Consider the following 21,969-nt stretch of genomic DNA (forward strand, 5'->3'; position numbering starts at 1 on the left):
AGCAAGAAGGCAATCTTTCAACAAATCCACACAAACCTAATTCCACCTCTTACAACAAAAATAACAGGTAGCAAAAATTACTTTTTCTTAATATCTTAATATGAAAATTAATATTGCCAATATATCCTAATTGTTTGAAATCCAAAAACATGAGGAATTAGAAATTTGTTGATTGTCATCCAATGGTCTCTCTAATTTGGTAATTGGAGAAATAGGTCCAATATTATATAATCCATATACACCTCCAGCTTGTTTGTGACAGTGTCTGGCTGTGTACAACATAATGGTCTTGAGATCTTGCTTCTCCTTATCTGAGCCCCTCTATTAGTAGTATTGTTTATTTCATGTTTTTACACTATACTATGGTTTTCAGAACAGCTTACATATTTTAAAAGTATTTATATACCCCAAAGGAATGTAGACAATTAAATCGGGAGGGGGCTTGTAAGAGAACAACAAAGTGTGAGACTGAATGCTTTGCTTAACATTTGTAACTCTTGTATCAAGTTACCATAGTAAGAGCCAAGATCTTAACCTCTACTAAATACAAAACAAACAAACAAAAAAAAAACTTTATATGTTTATGTTCATTTAAGAAAATTAGTAGTGATGTGTTATTTCGAAATATACAGTTAATACATTTGGAGTTATTTAAAATTTATATTGAGAAAAACATTTGTATTTTCAGTATTACTGCAGACAAGCATCTACGTAAGACTGTTAAATTGATTGTTGTTTTATACAAACAACTTTTATAATACTCACTTTTATTGTCATAATATTTTATAAATTTTAAAGAATATGATAAAGATATTGTAGATATTGAAAGGGGAGTCTCTGGGAGGAGTTGGGGTACAAAAGGAAAACAAGAACGTGATTTAATTTTATTTACTTAAAATGTTTTTAAATGTTAACAAATTCAGATAAATTGAAATCATGTAACTTTTCTCATCATATTGCAATAAAACTTAAAAAAAAGAATAAATTCATAAAGAATAAACAAGAGATTTGAACCAAAAAATTCACAAAAGTTCCAAGTGGCTGATAAATGTGCACAAAAAAAGCTTAGTATCACAATCATTGGGAAAACACAAAGTGAGATCAGCTGTACCTACCTCAAAGGCTCAAATCAAGACAACTGGTAACGCTAAGCCCCATGGGCGCCAACTGCAGAGCACCCTAAGTCCCCATGTATCTGATGCGTGAGTAGAATGACATTTGAAAACTTTTTGGTGGGTTTTCTCTTTTCTTAGTAAACATACACCTACCCAATGCACAGAAATTCCACTCTAGGTATTTTAATCTCAAAGGAATGAAAATATACATGTACATAAATACTGATACAAGAAGGGTCATTCACAAAACGTGACAAATGTCCATCAACCAACAGATGAATAAAATATGCTATCTTCCGACACAGAGTCATCACTTGCTGGTGGTGGGGGCGGTGAGAGGAGAGGGGAAGACAGAGAATAAAGGGACAAAATTAACACTCATAGAACTGAAATGCTCATGGAACAAGACCTAGATAATCAAAAGACTTCAACCACAGAAACCTACGTCACTGGGGTTCCATTCCCATCTATGTGTAGGCATGTGCTGAAAATTTCATAGAGTCACAGTGTCAAGAATGATTCATGTTGAGTGCTTCTAGAGTAGAGACAAGGACCCCATGTGACGACTAGAAAACATGTCTGGATGTGACAAGAAGACTAAAAATGTGTCTCAGAAGAAACATAGCTCCCAAGCCCTGGGAGATCTCTCTCGCGGGATCTGAACCCTGGGAGATCTCTCTCACGGGATCTGAACCCTGGGGGATCTCTCTCACGGGATCTGAACCCTGGGGGATCTCTCTCACTGGATCTGAGCCCTGGGAGATCTCTCTCACGGGATCTGAACCCTGGGGGTTCTCTCTCACGGGATCTGAGCCCTGGGAGATCTCTCTCACGGGATCTGAACCCTGGGAGATCTCTCTCACGGGATCTGAACCCTGGGGGATCTCTCTCACGGGATCTGAACCCTGGGGGATCTCTCTCACGGGATCTGAACCCTGGGAGATCTCTCTCATGGGATCTGAACCCTGGGGGATCTCTCTCACGGGATCTGAGCCCTGGAAGATCTCTCTCACGGGATCTGAACCCTGGAGGATCTCTCTCACGGGACCTGAACACTGCACTAAGAGACAGAGGCTGCAGAGGCTATACCTACCACCTACTTCAAGGCTGCCTTTAGACACTCAGCAATCCCCCATCAGGAGCCAGAGAAAAGACTTGGAAAAACAAGTAAGTTACGAAATTCAGAAGCAGGAAAAACTCCAAGACAGGACTGATGATGGCGAACCATGATCCAGATGGACTTAAAAAGGCACATCGTATGTAAAATGGAAAGTGCTCAGGCCAGCGGGATGGCTAATGGTGTGAGAGGTGTGTGCTGCCAAGCCTGAAAAATCTTTATTTCATCTCTGGAACCTATATTCCCACAAGTCATCTGTCCAAAACACTTGAGCACACACACATCTAATAAGTAAGTGTAAAAACAAACAAACAGAAATAACCATCCCCCCAAAAAAACCCTCATAAAATAGCAAGTGTGTGATTTAACAAAATCAAAGCAGTTCCAGTAGCCCAACCATTTCTTATTCATCTCGCTGTAAGACACCAGAACATAGACAAAAATGGATGCAAGCCAGAACAGTGAGATACGGGAACTGTAGAGGTCTCCATAGAAGTAAGTATGTCACCACTTTACTCTGCTTTAACAACTGCAGGATGGCTGAGGGTGGGAGATCCCATGGGGTGTTGGGGGGAGGCACAGTGAAAGAAAGACCTCTATTCTTTGACCACACACACCACCCAGCAATTTTAGCTTATAAAGTTCTGTGCTCTTATAGAACACCACCAGGTTTGATTAAAAACAAAAACAAAAAGAATCCCAAGATCGTTCAGTCTTTTGTTCTTTAGGTCTTCATTGCCTTCCTGCTAAAGTACAAGCATTCTCTCCAGAGACACATGCTGGGATCGATTGCCTACAAGCCTGGGAGAATCCCCAGTGACTGTCACCACACTAACAAGCTTGCTGACTCCCTGACTGGCAAAATCCCAACCCCCTCCTTTGAAGAAAGAGTCCAGGAATAGCAGCAGGCTGGGGGCCTGGTGATCGCCATCAACCAATCACACGGCCCCCAGGTAAGTGACTGCTATCAGCGAATCACACGGCCCCAGGTCACGTGAACGCTATCAGCCAATCACACGGGGGCCTTGTGACCACCATCAACCAATCACATGGCCCCAGGTCACGTGAATGCCATCAGCCAATCACACGGCCCAGGTCACGTGAATGCCATCAGCCAATCACAGGGCTCCAGGTCACGTGAACGCTATCAGCGAATCACTCGGCCCCCAGGTCAAGTGCGGCTCAATGTTTCCAGTACCCTCTATTATCAACAGCACTGTCTATGACCAGGGGCCACTTCAGCCAGGCAGCTGGCATGCCATTATCTCCGAGGCTGCAGTTCCCAGGTGATTCCCTCCTTGCAAATGCACCGAGTAAAACTCTTTTACTGATTTCTGAAAGCATAAAAAACACTGATTTGGTTAAAATGGATGAGTTTACTTTTAAAGACAGAGATCTTTGAAAACCAGGGCGAGGCAACCTACCCAACACGGTCCTTTTGTCTGAGAGGGATTGGAAGGTGGGAGTGGAGTGAGCAAACCGTAGAAATCTCCAAATGACAAAGTCATTGTTTGGGGAGCTTTCTCCACACTTCCCCTGACATCTCCACACAAAGCCATGCAAGGGTCAGTGGGACCAGACAAGTCCGGGCAGTTCCACCTCCGTGCTTCTACAAAAGCCAGTGAGCCAGCCTATTATCCCCAAGTGTTAGGCTGGCTTTGTTCCCCATATCCAGATGCAGCAGCTTTTTCTCATCCCGCACCCCCAGGAAGAAGGGACTGGGGACGGCTCCTTCCCGTCCTTTGGCTTGGCATTTTCACTTCATAAAGCAGAAGTCAATGTGTCTGTGTGCAGCGAGGAGGGGAGGCGCGGTCAGTGGTGGTCTCCACTACTGCCTGCACTGGTGGCTCAAGTAGCCTCAGGATTAGCCCTTTGTGTGCCATGAAAGGGTAGGAAAAGTCAGTTATTTAAGCTCAGTCAAGCTGCTGGCGCTCTTTCTTTTTCTTTTTCTTTCTTGATGAGGGTGTGAAGTGAGGAAGAATGGTTTTTGCAACCCAGCTCTAAATCACTGGCAGCCTTCTGCAGAGGGCAGCTGTGTGCAAGTTTGCACACTCACAGAAGTACAGCCCGAACCCCACTAAAATGCCAAGAAACCCCATTTTCAATGGATTTGTTCAGAAGTGGGGATGTTAGCTGCCGGAATTCCAGATAAGTGAGACACTTTGCTCGATGCTACCAGGGACCCCGGAAGCTTTGGTACTGCGATTACGTCAGTATGAAATATTTACTGCTCAATGGTCTATTCTGAAAACAGCAGATCCCAATAGTGTGGCACGGAATGGAAAATAGCCACTAAAATGATGAGCACTAACAAACCCAACCTCTGCAATACAAGCTCACGACCTGGGACTTGGGTCTGCTAGGTGTCAGTTACCTTAATGGAACACAAGAGAACATAAATAAGATGATTACCATTATCAAGCTGTTTGTCTCACTTAGAGACAATATTATATTTAAAAAGGAGCATATCCTTTATTACTTGAATGAATTTTGTTGGAATGTCATGGGGGGAGGGGCCTCAGTGGTGGAACAGGTGACCAGCTCTGGGTTAGATCCCCAGACCTGGTGGGCAGTAGGCAGTGCAGCGGACAGGGTCGGGGGTTTCAGCCAAAGACCTGTCGCTCTATCCACTTGAGAAAATGGGGCAGAAAGGTTATTTGAGCCCAGGAATTCTGAGCCAGCCTGTACAATGCATCAGAATTTTACTTCTAAAACAAAACTAAACCAGAGGAAGAGAATTATGTTGGCATGCTGGCAATTATCTCTCCTGAAATCATATAAAGTGGTACTTTTCCGCCATCTTTACGGCTCTATACTACAAAGCTTTGTGAGGATGTATGGAATGTAGCTTTGTGAGGATAGAGATGGTCAGTGTGGTAAGGCTTAGTGAATCAGAAAGGGAGGTTTCCACACTCCCTAATGGATCATACATGACACACAAACCTTATGCTTTAGTGCCACTGTGTCACGCAGGCACCTCACAGCATGTAAACTTGAGGCTCTTTCTGAAGAAGCAAGAGCACGGACGGACTTTAGTGATTTTATTTTATTTTTTTAAGGGTTCTGTGACTCCAGGTAGGAAGACACAGAAGAGAATCTATGCATTTGCTTTTTAAACACTCTTGTCTTTATCTAGAACAGAGAACAGCTCAGTTTTTCCAGCTCCTACGATGTGATGAGACAGCCACATCTGGTGGCCTTCGGGGTTGTCTATGGGGTGAGAAAGTTCAGTTGGTAGAGCTGGCCTAAAGCGTATAGAGCCCTAGGTTCAACTCCCAACACCACAGAAACTAGGCACGGTGGCACCGGCTGCCTAATCCCAGAACTCGGGAAGACAAGAGGATCAGAAGTGCCAGGTCATCCTTGGCCACATAGTGAGTTCAAGGCCATCCTGGGGAACCTGAGAACCTATTGCCTAAAACAGAAATGGCTTGTGATTGAGGTAACCCTGAACTGTCCCGCACTACAGAGTCGGTTAGAGTCAACATTTGCCTTAACCATGACATTCTTATATAGATGCTCACCATTTACATCGGTGACCCCTCTGCCTCTGTGCTTGGACAATCCTCTGCTTTCAGTGCCCGGTTCTCTGTATCCTACCAACTACCAGAGTGTTACGGGCTGGTTCTCAAGACACAGTCTCCCCAGGATCTGCCTTGTCTCAAGCCTTGTCTCAACACGATGTGCTATTATTATTATTCCATTCGGCAGTCTCATTACAAATATCCCACACCCTGGGAGTCTTGGCATGTGTGTCTTCTCTACTTCCTGGGGTTCAGGGACTATCCCAAAGCTTTGTCGAGTTCCTCCAGGCAGGACACAGAAGAATCCCTAAAGCTATGACCTAAGAAGCCAGCTCAGAAATAAAACCTTGAAGCTTAGTTTTAGTCTTAAAGCATGGACAGGGTACAGGCTTGGCCTAGAATTTTTGACCTAGACCAAGCCTTGAATTCCTAGAGCTCTATCTGCTTCTTCCTCCTGAGAAGTCTTATACATAATGAATCTTCAACAACTCTCAAGACACTGGAAGCTCTTTGTGCCGGGTCTTCATGTCTTCCTCCAGGATCCCCCATTTACTATTCCCACCTGTGGTGTTTAAATGACCCATAGGCTCATATATTTGAATGTTTGGTTCCTAGTTGGTGAATTGTTTAGGATAGACTATGAGACATGATCTTGTTGGAAACATGAGGGTTTGATGTTTCAAAATCCCATGCCAGGCCCAGTCTCTCTGTCTTTCTGTCTCTCTCCCTCCATCTTTCAGATCAGATGTGAGCTCTCAGCTACTGCTCCAGCACCATGCCTGCCTGCTGGCCCTGCTCTGGCCCGCCATGATGGTCATAAACTAACTCTCTGACACTGTAAGCAAGCCCCTAGTTACAGGCTTTCTTCTAGAAGCTGCCTTGGTCACATGTTTCTTCAATGCAATAATACAGTAACTAAGACACCACCAAAACCTAATTTACGAGCGAGGATGCGAGGATAGCATTTAACTAAGTATTTGGAGGATTCAGGATCCAAGTCTAGCTAGCTGGTCAGGACAGCCTCCTCAGCCTCCAAGTACAGGCATGCACCAGCGCACCTAGACTTAGGGAAGTCACTGCTGGGTCTTTCCAAAGCTTTCAGCTCCTCCTTATATGGTATCAGTTTTGTTGGTAAGAATGTCATCATTAAGTTACAATGGCAGCATCCTGAGAAAATTTAGTAGGATGCATGGGGTGACTATGGGGCAGAGCGCCAGCCATGGAGGCAGACCACCAGCTTTGCAAAAGGTGTGCTTTTAAGAGACAGGAGAGCAAGCGCAATGAGCCAGGCCACTCATTAGTGAAGGGACAAAACTCAGGAGGCAAAGGCTGACACTCAGCCCTCAGGGTCCCCAACTTAATGGCTTCACTCAAAGGGGCAGAAGGCTCTGTTAGCAACTCCACCGTTCTCCCTCACTTTATCCACAACTCTAAAAGTCATGAGTCTCTCAGAGTAAAATGCAGTGCTCAGACGCCATCAGACTTCCTCTCTGCACAGGGACGGTGCATGGACCCTGAAGCTGGAGCACTCTGTAGGGTACTGAACGGAAATGGGATAAGAGAACAATGAACACTGCGGATTCCTCACTGCACCACAGCATCCCGGCCTGCCCATCCCTCACTGCATCACAGCATCCCGGCCTGCCCATCCCTCACTGCATCACAGCATCCCGGCCTGCCCATCCCTCACTGCATCACAGCATCTCGGCCTGCCCATCCCTCACTGCATCACAGAGTCCTGGCCCGCCCATCCCTCGCTGCATCACAACATCCCAGACTGCCCATTCCTCACTGCATCACAACACCCCAGCCTGCCCATCCCTCACTGCATCACAGTATCTCAGCCTGCCCATCCCTCACTGCATCACAGCGTCCCAGCCTGCCCATCTCATACTGCATCACAGCATCCCAGCCTAACTATCCCTCACTATCCCTCACTGCATCACAGCATCCCGGCCTGCTGTATCCCTCACTGCATCACAGCATCCCGGCCTGCCCACCCCTCACTGCATCACAGCATCCTGGCCTGTCCATCCCTCACTGCATCACAGCATCCCGGCCTGCCCATCCCTCACTGCATCACAGCATCCCGGCCTGCCCATCCCTCACTGCATCACAGCATCCTGGCCTGCCCATCCCTCACTGCATCACAGCATCCTGGCCTGCCCATCCCTCACTGCATCACAGCATCCCGGCCTGCCCATCCCATACTGCATCACAACATCCCGGCCTGCCCATCCCACACTGCATCACAGAGTCCTAGCCTGCCCATCCCTCACTGCATCACAGAGTCCTGGCCTGCCCATCCCTCACTGCATCACAGCGTCCTGGCCTGCCCATCCCTCACTGCATCACAGAGTCCTGGCCTGCCCATCCCTCACTGTATCACAGTATCTCAGCCTGCCCATCCCTCACTGCATCACAGCACCCTGGCCTGCCCATCCTTCACTGCATCACAGAGTCCTGGCCTGCTCATCCCTCTCTGCATCACTGCATCCTGGCCCGCCCATCCCTCACTGCATCACAGCATCCTGGCCTGCCCATCCCTCACTGCATCAGAGAGTCCTGGCCTGCCCATCACTCACTGTATCACAGTATCTCAGCCTGCCCATCCCTCATTGCATCATAGCACCCTGGCCTGCCCATCCTTCACTGCATCAGAGAGTCCTGGCCTGCCCATCCCTCACTGCATCACAGCGTCCTGGCCTGCCCATCCCTCACTGCATCACAGAGTCCCAGCCTGCCCATCCCTTACTGTATCACAGTATCTCAGCCTGCCCATCCCTCACTGCATCACAGCACCCTGGCCTGCCCATCCTTCACTGCATCACAGAGTCCTGGCCTGCCCATCCCTCACTGCATCACTGCATCCTGGCCCGCCCATCCCTCACTGCATCACAGCGTCCTGGCCCGCCCATTCCTCACTGCATCGGAGAGTCCTGGCCTGCCCATCCCACACTGCATCACAGAGTCCTAGCCTGCTGTATCCTTCACTGCATCAGAGAGTCCTGGCTTGCCCATCCCTCACTGCATCACAACATCCCAGCCTGCCCATCCCTCACTGCATCAGAGAATCCTAGCCTGCACAGCTATATCCTGCAGGTGATGACGCAGCCCCGAAGAGAACATGAGTGAAGCAGAAGGGATTTTTACCTGCTAAGATTTCTTCAGGTATACAGAGGCAGGACCCCTTTGAGAAAGCAAGCATGGAAAGCAAGCACAGCATGAGTACAAAGCAGATCAGTGGCCCTTCTTGTTGGGGGGAGAAAAGCGCATGAGCTGAGAGTGACAGTGTCTTCAGAGGAGAGAAATGTATACATGACACATCTTCATGTTCCCTAAAATTGCAGGTTAGGCTTCACTTACTGAGCTAGGATGAACTTTATACAGCCTCAACTGAACATGTGTGCAGGTGTGCACATACTTATGTGTGCTTGTGTGTGAAGGTGAGAGGTTAGTGTTGGGCATCTTCCCCAATCCTTACTTCAAGACAAGGTTTCCCACTGAACCTCAAGCTTACTGGGCTGGCTAGGCTGGGCTGGCTGGCCACTAAGTCTCTCTGAGGCTAGTTCCACCTCCCTGCTCCTGGGACGACAAGCCTGGCCTTTTCATATGAATTCTGGGGGACTGAATTCAGTTCCTCAGGTCTGCATGGCAAGCGCTTTATCATCTCCCCTGCCCTGCCACAGATATTATCTTCTAAGTACAGCTCCCCAAACAACAGGTTTGTAGGAAAGTCACAGACAGGAAATGCAATTGCTCCTGTGGGAATTTATGGGCACACACGTTACATATTCATATTACATACACATATTACACATATACATATATTCTATATATATACATGTTACATATAGACATATACATACACATATTACATACATACATACACACATTCATAGCCATGTGGTTGGTGTGTAGTTTCCCTCTAGGAGTCAGATGGAGGGGGTTTAACTAGAATGATCCTTGTTCTTTACTTCACAAATCACGGGCAAGCAAAGTAACATACTTCTGTTTGGATACAGAGCCTGAGAGGGCACTATCCCGTGAGAGAAGGGTTCAAGCCCTTGCTCCAGAGCTGGGCATTCTCACACTGGACTTAGAGGAGGCTATAATCTGATTATCCATTGATCAGATTCATCTGCTGCAACATGTTAAATTCTTGGGTTCAGAGGAGAAATCTTAGTTCAGCGATGGAATCAGCTGAGATACTGACATTTCAAGCACAGAGCAATGGTGTTGGCTGTGTTCAGAAGCTCGGCAGTGGATCATTCCATGCACCATGTGGCTCAGAAGCAAAGCAGACAGAAGGAAGGACTGGCAACAGGCGGGTCAGTAGTAATTATGGACGCTAACTGCTATACCCGAGATTGCATTTAAGGGCACGAGAAGGTAGCAGATGAGAAAAATGTTCTCTGAATAAATTAGTGAGAAGCAATAAAAATTAAAATGATTGAGGCTTAACACACATGCCAAGGCCAAGCAGAGTCATCAAAACTTAGTTACAACACACTTGGCACTCAGGACATCCTAAATAAAAAGACCAGAACACTGCCACCAACCTCCATCATCTTCCTCAGCCGAGGGAAGGAAAGCGGTCGGTCATTCAGGAACCTTGGGCAGCACCCTTCCCTTCTCCTCCAGCCCGGTCTGCTTCCTTTGCTGTAACCACACCTCCTGCCTTGGTTTCAGGCATGTATGTATGTAGTACGTATGTATTTATGACAGACATACAAAGTTGTTAGACGATCAGCTTTTAAATCAGGAGGGGGAGCGGGCTCCAGGAAAACTATGGAAAGAGGCTTCAAGCTTTGCCCACTGTATGATTCAGGCCAGCCCCAGTGATCCCATTTTCTGGGAGGAAGAAGGAGGCTCTGACCCTGCTTTTCTCCACCCAGCCTCACAGGCAGGCCCTATATACATGGGCCTCCTCTTATTCCCCCTGCAAGCCCTCTACAACAAACAGCTCAAGGGCCCAGCCAAACCTCTTGCCCTGAATTCCAAACAGGACTCTCTCCTAACTATGGGCAGCTGCCACCCGGAACCCTGGCGGATGGATGGGATCCACACCTTCCTTCTTATCATCAGTCCGCCTGCTTTCCCATGGCTCCCCCAACACCCATTTTCCTATTCTCCTGCGTCTTTTGTTTTGTTTTCTCTTTAGAGATGGGAGCTCCCTTGTACCTAAAATGCTTCCAGTCTCTGGGTGAGGCTGGCCATCTTACCTTCAGAGAACTAGCCACTGCCTGCTAAGCAAAGGGTACAGGCTACACCTCTGTACCCTCTCTCTGGAACATCCTTGTCTACATATATATATAATATATGCATACATATACAAATATATACAGCCATATATATGTATGTGTGTATGTGTGTATATTTATATATGCTATATATATATATATATATATATACACACACACACATATGATATATATACTCAAAGTGCTTGCAATTTCTTGAAAAGACCAAGAAATGAACCACATTTTACACCAGAGGTATATTGTGAGCCATTGGCAACTCCAATATGACTTGGCATTTTATGTTATTATTTCCAGTCGTGTTTATATTCTATTCAGAACACCCCTCAGTTCTGTCCCACCCTTGCAACAGCCTGTCAGTAATCTCTCTTTAGTCACTAATGATCCACTCATGCATCCCCTAATGGCTCAGGCTCCCAGACACTTCTTCCTACCCTGTTCCCTTAATACTTCTCCCAGTGACTCATGACAGCAATCAAAGACACAGATTTTGAAAACTGTCGCTGCACTGTGCCACAAATACCATTAGTTAGTACTTTAAAACAAACCCCATTCATGTTCACATAAATATTAATCTTCTGTTGAAGCCTAAGGGACAAAATTAAACTTGTATGTAGCAGGAAATTTGTTCACAGTTTAAACAAAATTTCCTTCAATTAGTCATCCCATCAGTAGCATGACAGATCTCTGTCCCAACTTTTGTCCCAACTCAGAACACAGGGACTCCAGGTACAATGCCACAGAGGAAGGGTCCTGTCCTCAGGACACAGGGACTCCAGGTACAATGCCACAGAGGAAGGGTCCTGTCCTCAGGTTCTGTCCCCTCAATTCCTCAGAATTACACTCAGCATGATACTCAAGTTCCGGCCTGACTCACCAAACTACCTAAACTGCCTTCACCTCTCAGAAAAGGCGATGAAGCATGCATGCTCTGGGTTAGACAGGTCACAGGATTGACTTGTATAGCGATCCAATCTTAATTATCCAGAAAAGCATGCACATATGCATAGCTTTTATAGGGAAGGACTGCGAGCCAAGACTCCTTCTCCTCTTTTGCTATCACTTCAGCTGTGAACGTTGGTTTCCGCTCCACCTGCTGGTCTACATGCTGCTAAGTTTGCTGGAGGTGCTGGATGAACGCTCGCTTCCCTGAGGATCAGATCCAGCTCAACTTAACCGGTTCAGCCAAGCTGAGTACAGGAGCATCCTGGGAAAATCCCTGTGCATAGTTGGAGCTGGCTGGTGGCTTCCTGATGTCAGCGGCACAGGTTTGCTGATGACATTAGGAACAAAGGCAGACAGGAAGTTTGCTACAAAGATCAGTTTTGAAAGGAGCTGAGAAAACCCTCAGGGAGCGAGCACGCGCGCGCGCACACACACACACACACACACACACACACACACACACACACACACACGAGTAAACAAGGTCTGAGAAAAATACCACCCACCTCAGAGGTCCACACTAGAAAGATGGTGCTTCTATTAATAGCAGGGTCAGCAGTCTTGTGACCTGAGTGGTTTTATCTGATGGCTAATTCTCACATTTCTGTTGTTATTATCACTGGCCCTGTTTGTTTGTTTGTTTTGTTTGGTGGTACTGAGAACAGAACTAAGATCTCAGAAATGTAAGGTCAGGAGAGCTACAATTTTAATCCAAATGTTTTTTTTAAAATGTATTAAAAGACTAAATTAGAGTAGACAAAATTTTTTGAAAAGCAAAGCACCCCCTGCCAAACTCCCCCCCCCCCCCCCGACGCACACACACCCCAAAACAGATCAAGTACTAGGCCGATGGGATAGTCCCTGTGACCTTGCTACACCTCAAGTCCACAGACTGCTTAAACATGTAAGGAGCAGCCCCTGACATCCGCCTGAGCTAGCAGAGCTAATAGGCTTCTAATTAATTTCCAAGAGATTGCTGTTATAACTAACAGGTTTTAAACATTTGGTTGATTGGGGAAAATGAATTGAATATAATGTATTTGATTTGGAAAATTAGTTTTCATTCTGTGTGCTTACCATAATAGTGTTTATTTTAAGTTTACATGATTCCATTAAGAGTCCCAGAACACCACTGGCTTGTTTTTGTCCTGACAGAGCCCTATTCTACTTAAAAAGAGGGGAAAAATACGTTTAGGTTTTTTTGTTGGCCTTTCTTTAAGGACAGGTTAAATTCATTTTTTGCGGCTCTCATAAAAAAGAAAAAAATCTTTGGCAGCAAATACTTCAAAACGAGGCCAGCGAATCCTCAGCAAGAAGCCCATTCAGCCATCAGAAGCAAATCCTCCACAGCAAAGGCTGCGTGCGCGCACATCCACAGCAAAGGCGGCGCGCGCGCACATCCACAGCAAAGGCGGCGCGCGCGCACACACCCACAGCAACGGCTGCACGTGCACACACCCACAGCAAAGGCGGCGCGCGCACACATTCACAGCAAAGGCTGCGTGCGCGCACATCCACAGCAAAGGCTGCGCGTGCACACACCCACAGCAAAGGCGGCGCGCGCACACATCCACAGCAAAGGCTGCGTGCGCGCACATCCACAGCAACGGCTGCACGTGCACACACCCACAGCAAAGGCTGCGCGTGCACACACACACAGCAAAGGCGGCGCGCGCACACATTCACAGCAAAGGCGGCGCGCGCACACACCCACAGCAAAGGCGGCGCGCGCACACATCCACAGCAAAGGCTGCGTGCGCGCACACCCACAGCAACGGCTTCGTGCACGCGCACACACACCAAGGAAGCAGGTTCTGTTTATCTGTTTACTAAGTTTCACTTGATTCCTCTTGACAACCATTTAAATAATGAATGTTGGGGAATGTCCCTTGGAGAACCCACGACAATGGCAGCAGATCAGTGCTTTTATATTTAGCTAATACTATTTTTAAAAGGAGAAAATATTTCTTCCTGAAAGGATTAGGGGAAGGCTTATTAAAGACACCTGCGAATGAAGTGAGCGACAACAGATCTGAATCATGTTTGATAAGTGAGTTATCCCTCATGTAAAACTCCTTCTGGGAGGGACAACAGCATCAAGATTCACCTCTTTTAGGATTCTAGAAACTGGCTAACAGGAACCAGAAATAGTCAACAGTGGCTAAGTGTACCAAGAGTGTTTGGGTGGACAGTGAAGGAAGACCCTGGAGTCTCTGGTTAAATTGAAGTACGAGGCTAGAATTTTCTCTCCTCACAATGTGGATAATGCTTTGTACCGAAATTAAGAAGCCCCCGTCAAGTGCCATCCCTCCATAGGCGCTACAAAAACACATGAGGGATTCTAATGAGCAGGACTCACTCTGCTAAATGTACAGTGGACCAGCCAGCTTCGGAAACTCAACCTTGGCTGGCTCACGGCTGTGGAGAGAGCCCTTTGCTAATCTTCTAGAAGTAATAACAATCGCTGTCAAAACATGTGCTTAATCTTATATCTGTATTCTATGGGGTGAGAGGCTCTGCAGCAAAGGGTTGCTTCCAGAGGACAAGAGCATAGCCAAAGCCAGTAGGAAACATTTTAAAAATAAGTTCACAGAACCAAGAGTCTGGCGTGATTCTTTGTGGTGCAGACTCTGCCTGTGGCCCTGGTGGGTGTAAGGAGAACTCTTTACCTATGGGTCAGGCTGTTCAGTCAGACAGCCTGGGCTCCCTTCCTGTGTGACTAACAGGGATTCCAACTCAAGTGTGGACCCCAGGGGCCCAGGGAGACTAGGGCACCACTGGATCCTCTGTGCTGATTCGACTTCCTGCCTGCAGCTTGGCTTCAGTGAGAACTGGCGGGAAAGGGGGTCAATCTCATGACAAGTGAGCCACAGGCATCTGGGACTTTAAAATCCGCACAGCTTTTGAGAGATGCATTTCTTCTCCAAAATAAACGCTTAGGGGGGAATCAAAAAGATCCCCTGCCTGAGTCACTGAAAGGTAGACAGAGTTAAATGAGAGAAGAAAGCAAAACAAAACAAATCAAACCGCAGGAGCAACGACACTGAATGAGGAGATGAGAGACAGGTGACCCAACATGATTCTTTTGGCCCTCAAGTTCACAGACAAAACAACATGCTAAAAGCAGGCATTTTCTGTGGGATCCTTTTCTCAAAAGACACCTTAAGACAGAGCAATCAATGTGTGAAAAGAAAAGCTGCCAAAAAAACAAAACCAGACATCTTCTGAGAAGACTTTGATCCTCAACTCCTATTATTGGCTTAAACATGCCTGCATTTAAAGCTTTGAATCTGCAGTAAGAACTCTCTATTGTCCTTGCTAACAAAGTATTATTTTCATCTTATTATTACTAATCTGTTCTTTGTAAGTAACCACACCTGGTTTTACTCCACCACCTTCAAAAACAAAACAAAAAACAAAACAAAACAAAAAAAACAACAGTGCAGTAAATATTTGCCCTTTGTGGCAATACAATGCATAATTTTGTTAATCTGGGCTATCTTTCCGTGAGAGGTGATTGTTTCTGTATTATGAAATGTGTTCACAGTAAGTCGAATCCATGCCAGATACCTGGGAGGCAGATGGAAAGCCACTTACCAGCGTGTAGCTGCCACGAACCAACCCTGACACAAATGCACAGCCACTCCTACACAGGACATTACTCACGCTAACTTAGCCTCCAAAACATAGCCACACCTTTCTTCTACAAACATGGCCTTTTGTTAAGGTAACGTCAAGCATCCCCAGCCCACGGCCACCACGGCCACCACGGCCACCCCAAACGCTCATGGAAAGGCCTTGAAAATCAGAAAGAAAATAAAAAAGGTACTGTTGTTCTTCATTTGAAAACATGACGTGACTTTACATACCTGGATGAAGTCTAGAAATGTCAGGGGAAGCAAGTCGTCCATGTGTCCAACATCCTTGGAGAAACGATTTAAAATTCTTCCTGCGAGCACAGGATATGAGAATTACACATCTCCCTAGACAGACCCTTAAGAGAAACGACTTGCAAACAAATCAAAACAATATTTTAAATGCATATGTATTTAATATATTATGCATTCATATAAAATAAGCCAATGTCAATGGCAAAGAAAAAAAGAATATAGAGTGATACCTAGAGAAAATAAAAATACCACCAAATGCTGCTGGACAGAGAATTACAATGTGGTCCTCATTTTTAAAAAGACGTGTATGTATGTGCGCACACACAGGAAATGGGAAAACCCATGAGCGAGTTGGCTTGGTGTGGTTTAAGCATGTCCCTTAAGTTTTAGGTCTCATCTAGGTCAATCCCAAGTATAAAGATATAAGATGAAAATGACCAAACACAAAAATTAATTCCAATTTTTATGTTAGTTTTTCTTTAATCTTGAGAATTTCTCTAAATGTAAATGATAGTATCAGTGTTTTACCACCAAAGATGGTTCATCAGACCTCATATTGCAGGGAAACTCAAGATGTTGCCCACTGAGGAGGTACTGTAAGTACATCCCACCAGTGTCCACGTCATTCCTGTCAGACAGGTGTCCAGGGTGACGGGCAAACTTAAGCAGGAAGTTCCTACTGTCCACTGCATTGCCCGTGGAGACGACCCCAAGAAACTGGGGTAATGGAGAAGGCTTCAGGGCAGACCAATCAAAACTGGTTTCTAGCAAGCATGTTTTACAGAGACAGATAGGAGATGGACAGATAGATAGATAGATAGATAGATAGATAGATAGATAGATAGATAGATAGATATAGATAGACAGATGATAGATAGAAGATATAAATGATAAATATATAGACATAAATGATAGATACATTTATAAATGACAGATAAGAGATTGATAATAGATATAGATACATACATATATTCATAAATGACAGATAAATAGATGATAGATACATACATAAATGACAGATGAGACAGATCGATAAGTGATAGATGATAGACACATACATATATTCATAGATAGATGATAGTCTACTTTGAGGCAGGCAACTCCTTGAGCAACTTTGTGGCTGATGCTCTTGCAGCCCAGGGTACAAATGTAATCCTTCCAGGGCACCTAGGTTCTACACACCAGAGACAAGTAGGCCTCACCTGTCCTGTCTCCAGCTCAGGCCATGCAGACTCCAGAAAGTGTCTTTCTCGCCATCTCTGGCAGGCCCAGTGACAGCTCTTCTTAGCTGTTAGTAACACCTCCTTTAGAGCCTCATCCTGAGGGTTAAATGAGCCCATTGCAGGAAGCAATCCTGTCAGGATGCCAGGCACTTCTTAACAAGAGCCCAAAAAACAAACAAAAAGCTTGGCTAGTGACTGTTTGCCAGACTCTGAAGGAGACCATTGGGAAAGGATGTTCAGCTATTAAACTGTGGATTCTGGTCCGACAGCTGGCGGTGGAGTCTAACGTAAGTCTAAGTGCCCAAGGATGCCAAGGATGCTCTGTCTACTGTTCCCTAGACCAGGCTTGGAGGGGAAAAAGACTGAATCAGATACCGCTGAGAAAACACTACACTACGTCAAAAGAAACAATACCGAATGAAGAAAACTACGGTTCAGTGGGTGAGAGCATTTGTGCAGCAAGTGGAAGGTCCTGAAGTGGAATCCCTGGTAGCCAGGCAGAAAGCTAGGAATGTCTGAAGGGGGGAGATATGCTGGCCATTCTTGCTGGCCAGACGGCCTAGGCTATACTGCAATATTCAGTGAGAGACCTCATTTTAAAGACACACAAGCCAAACTAAACTAAAATCATTAAATACATGATTAAAATGAGGGGAAAGTTACACCTTTAAACACGGGCAGGCTCCAGACAAACCAGATATATGGTTCAGCTTTAAAAGCAGCACTGATAAAATGGCTCACTAGTCACGAGGCGACTCTTACGTGACAACCACTCCTTTTTCCTTTAAAGATTTACTTAATATATTTATATGAGTACACGATAGCGGTCTTCAGACACACCAGAACAAGGTATTGGATCCCCGTTACAGATGGTTGTGAGCCACTGTGTGATTGCTGGGAATCGAACTCAGGACCTCTAGAAGCGCAGTCAGTGCTCTTAACCCCTGATCCATCTCTCCAGCCCCAAACCCACTCCTTTATGTTTTCAGCTTCAAAAGGAGCCGAGCTGGAACTCCTGACACACAAACAGAAAGCCAGGTACGTCTGGGAGGGAAGACGGTGGATCGCATAAGCTAGCCAGCCAGGGCCAACCTGCAATGGTCGGGTTCAGGGCGAGACAGAGTGGTCAGGAAGACCCCAGAGGTCTTGTTCTATCTATCCTCCGCTGTGCATCCCCATACCCACAACAGGCACCACAACTACGTGTCAAAGACTCCCCTCAGCCCTCACTCCTACCCGCCACTGGCCACAGATAACATGAGACGAAAGGGGCTCAGAGTAACTTCTAAGAAACACGTGAGAGAATGAACAGTGTTTGCCGAAGGCGTTTCCGCCTTACAGCCGAAGTGGAATTCGGGACTGTGAGGCGGAGCTCAAGGCCTCAGTCACTTGCTCAGAAGTCTCCAAATCAAATCCTTATGATGAGTCCCCCCATACTCTGCCTCTTCAGCCCGATGACATGTGGTCCCCACAGGAATGTCTCATGGGAGGCGAGTGGGGAGGGGACCAAGTTTCCCAGGAGGATCCAGTCCAAGCAAACTGCATTTTGCATACATTAAGCCGAATCTTGCCTTCTAGAACACCCAAATGCTACCGTGCCCTTTCTGCCCTCTGAACCGTTGCTTTCTCTTGCCACGACAGCCCCTCATACACATAATCACAGCGTGCCCAGACTTTTCACAAGGAACTGATTCGATGCTACAGGTATCTCTCAGATGACCGTGTACTCTCACCACCATGGTCTCTGCGCACACTCAGATGGCCGGCCTCCCTTGGAGCCAGTGTACAGGACTCAAAGCTAGCCCCCAGGGATTACTTGCAAGCCCCCGGCCCTGGCTCTGCATCCTCAACTTGCCCAGGATTGGAGGCCAGATGCCACGCTCTATAACATATTTAAAAACAACAACAACAACAACAACAACAAAAACCCTGGGTCAACAATTTTCTTGTTTCTGAGATGTCTTTTCATCCTGGTGAGTATTGATGTCCCTCACTGTGGAAACCTTTTAGTTTCATGCAATCCTGTTTGTCAGTTCTTGTGTTATTTCCTGAAACACGGCAGTTGTTTTCAGAGAACCTGTAGCTATGTCTAAGTCTTGAAGCCTCCCCGCCCCCAGCCCCTTCTTTTATCAGATTGGGGTCTCGGATGAAGTCCTTTGAACTGTTTTTTTGTTTGTTTGGTTGGTTTTGTTTTTTTTACACAGAGTAAAGAACAGGACTGCTCCTTTGCTTACACGTGGATATCGGCTCTTTCTAGTACCACAGTGCTCTAAAGCAATGGTTCTCAAGCCATGGGTCCTGACCTTGCTGGTTACATATCAGGAATCCTGCACATGAGGTCTTTACACTATGATTCGGAACAGCAGCAAAATCACAGTTATAAAGTAGCAATGAAAATAGTTGCATAGTTGGGGGTCACCACAGCATGAGGAACTGTACGGAAGGGTCGCAGCGTTAGGAAGGCTGGGACCCACTGCTCTAAAGTACGTTTAGACGGAGGATTAACATCTAGAATATATAAATAACTAAAAGAATAAAAAATTAAATACCAAAAGGAGAAAACAAGCCCATCAAACAGCCAGGGAGCGAGGAGATGGTTCTTCTAGTAAAGCGCTCTTCCAGGCAAGCATGAGGATGTGAGCTCAGACCCAAGGTCCCCGGGTCTCAGAAGGATACAGGGTCAGCAGCATGTGCTTATCAACACTAGGGAGCAGAGACAAGAGAACTGACGGGGCCCACTGGCCAGCCAAGCTAGCGGAATTGATGAGCTTCAAGTTAAGTGAGAGACCTCGTCTCAAATAATTAATAATAATAATAATTAATAATAATAATTAATAATAATAATAATAATGGCTGGAGATGGCTCAGCAGTTAAGAGCACTGACTGCTCTTCCAAAAGGTCCTGAGTTCAACTCCCAGCAACCACATGATGGCTAACAACCATTTATAATGGGATCTGATGCCCACTTCTGGTGTGTGTCTGAAGATAGCTACAGTATACTTATATAAATAATAATAAATAAATAATATTAAAAATAATTATAATAATGACAATGACAAACAGCATTGACCTCTGGCATCCACACACATGTATGCAATACATGTATTCCTGTGCACATGTGTGTACACACACTTAAACATGTACAATACACAAGAAGTAATAGTAAAGGACCAATATAACAATATGATTGTCAAATTATGAAATACAAATGGCCAGAAAACATGAAAAAGTCCAAATTGTTCAGCTGCAGAAAAAATGAAAATTAGAATCCACTGAGATGTATTCTACCCAGATGGTTATCACCAGGAGAAAATGCTGGTTACGGTGTCAGATGCTGGGAAGATGGGAGCTTTTATACATTGCTGGCGGGAATAGAAACTGATTTTGCTGCTCTGAAAATCAGTATGAAGGTGCCTCTCAAAACCAAAACCAGAATTCCCATTTGACTTAAGGCACAACTCCTACATAACACACTCAAAGACACTTACTCAACACACCAGATACCTGCAGACCCAAGTCTCTGGCCTCACGCTTCACAAAAGCCAAAATATAAAATACAAAATTGGCCCAGGTGTTCATCAACACATGAATGATTAAAGACGAGGCGTGCTACACAAACAGAGCCTCGGTCAGCCATAAAGAAGAATGATGTTAAAATCTGCTGGAAAACAGAAACAACTGGAAACTATCACATTATGTGAAGTAAGAGCCAGACTCAGACAAATGACGCATGTTTTTTCTTGTTGGAGAATCCTATGAGATTGTCCATACATATTTATAAAAGTCATACATATGAGACATGAACACAGAATAGGGATCAGAAAAAGGAGACCAGGAAAAGAGGAGAGGGTGACAGAAAAGGGGACACTGCACCCTCACCATGCACTGAAGCAGCCCATGCCAATTCACACTGCACCATCACCATGCAGTAATGGAGCCTGTGCCAATTCACACTGCACCGTCACCATGCAGTGATGGAGCCTGTGCCAATTCACACTGCACCCTCACCGTGCACTAATGGAATCCATGCCAATTCACACTGCACCCTCACCATGCACTAATGGAATCCATGCCAATTCACACTGCACCCTCACTATGCACTGATGGAATCCATGCCAATTCACACTGAACCCTCACCGTGCACTGAAGCAGCCCATGCCAATTCACACTGCACCCTCACCATGCAGGACTGATGCCAGACATTCTTATGGTCATTTGGGTTCACTCTTAGTTTCTAAAGCACCATCACATACCAGACACTGAAGGTCAAAGACTGCCAAACAGGACATACTCACACATTCACTGCACTAAAACAAAGATACTGTCCCCATTTAAAGACAAGGCAGCCCAGACTTTGAGATGAAGAATTTAACTCAAGGAAATTAACTCCAAGTCACTAAGTCGCCAAGCTGGACCCACACCCAGTATTAGGGGATTCAGAAGGTGTGTTCTTGTCAACACATCTGTGACACGCTGCTGCTTTATAGAACACCTCTGCAAGCTCTATTAAATACCTGCTAGGAAGGAGGAGCCAGGAAGGTGTCAGGCTGGGCAGGCATTACACTGGCAAGAATGGTTATGAACAAACCTGCTGTGGACGCCTCTGCCTCCCTCTGATTGACTAATGGCAGCTGTGTCGGATGCTAAATACTTTAACTATCACCCCATCAGAAGAGTTTCGGGAAAGCTGTCTTGGCTAACAGCAATTGAAGTAAACGATTTAAAATAACTCCACCTCAAGATTAAGTGACCTAAGTCACTGTGAGTAAATAGATTAACAAGTGAGCCAAAGAATGAACACAGCAGATAGTCTAGGAAGACACATGCAGCGGAAGTGCTTCCTCCTCTTCCAGGAAGCAGCGGAAGTGCTTCCTCCTCTTCCAGTCTCCTCTT

General features: G+C 45.8%; 1 protein-coding gene across 1 annotated transcript in view; it reads right to left on the reverse strand.

Moving 5' to 3' along the window:
- Abcc4 (ATP binding cassette subfamily C member 4) overlaps positions 1-21,969 on the reverse strand; it is a 230,203-nt gene that overhangs the window by 62,550 nt on the left and 145,684 nt on the right. Inside the window, exon 20 of the mRNA XM_031361046.1 lies at positions 15,832-15,911. Within this exon, the coding sequence (XP_031216906.1) occupies positions 15,832-15,911 (80 nt within the window). The remainder of the gene's footprint in view (positions 1-15,831; positions 15,912-21,969) is intronic.

Source organism: Mastomys coucha, unplaced genomic scaffold (assembly GCF_008632895.1).
Source record: "Mastomys coucha isolate ucsf_1 unplaced genomic scaffold, UCSF_Mcou_1 pScaffold9, whole genome shotgun sequence".
In the NCBI taxonomy this organism is placed as follows: domain Eukaryota; kingdom Metazoa; phylum Chordata; class Mammalia; order Rodentia; family Muridae; genus Mastomys; species Mastomys coucha.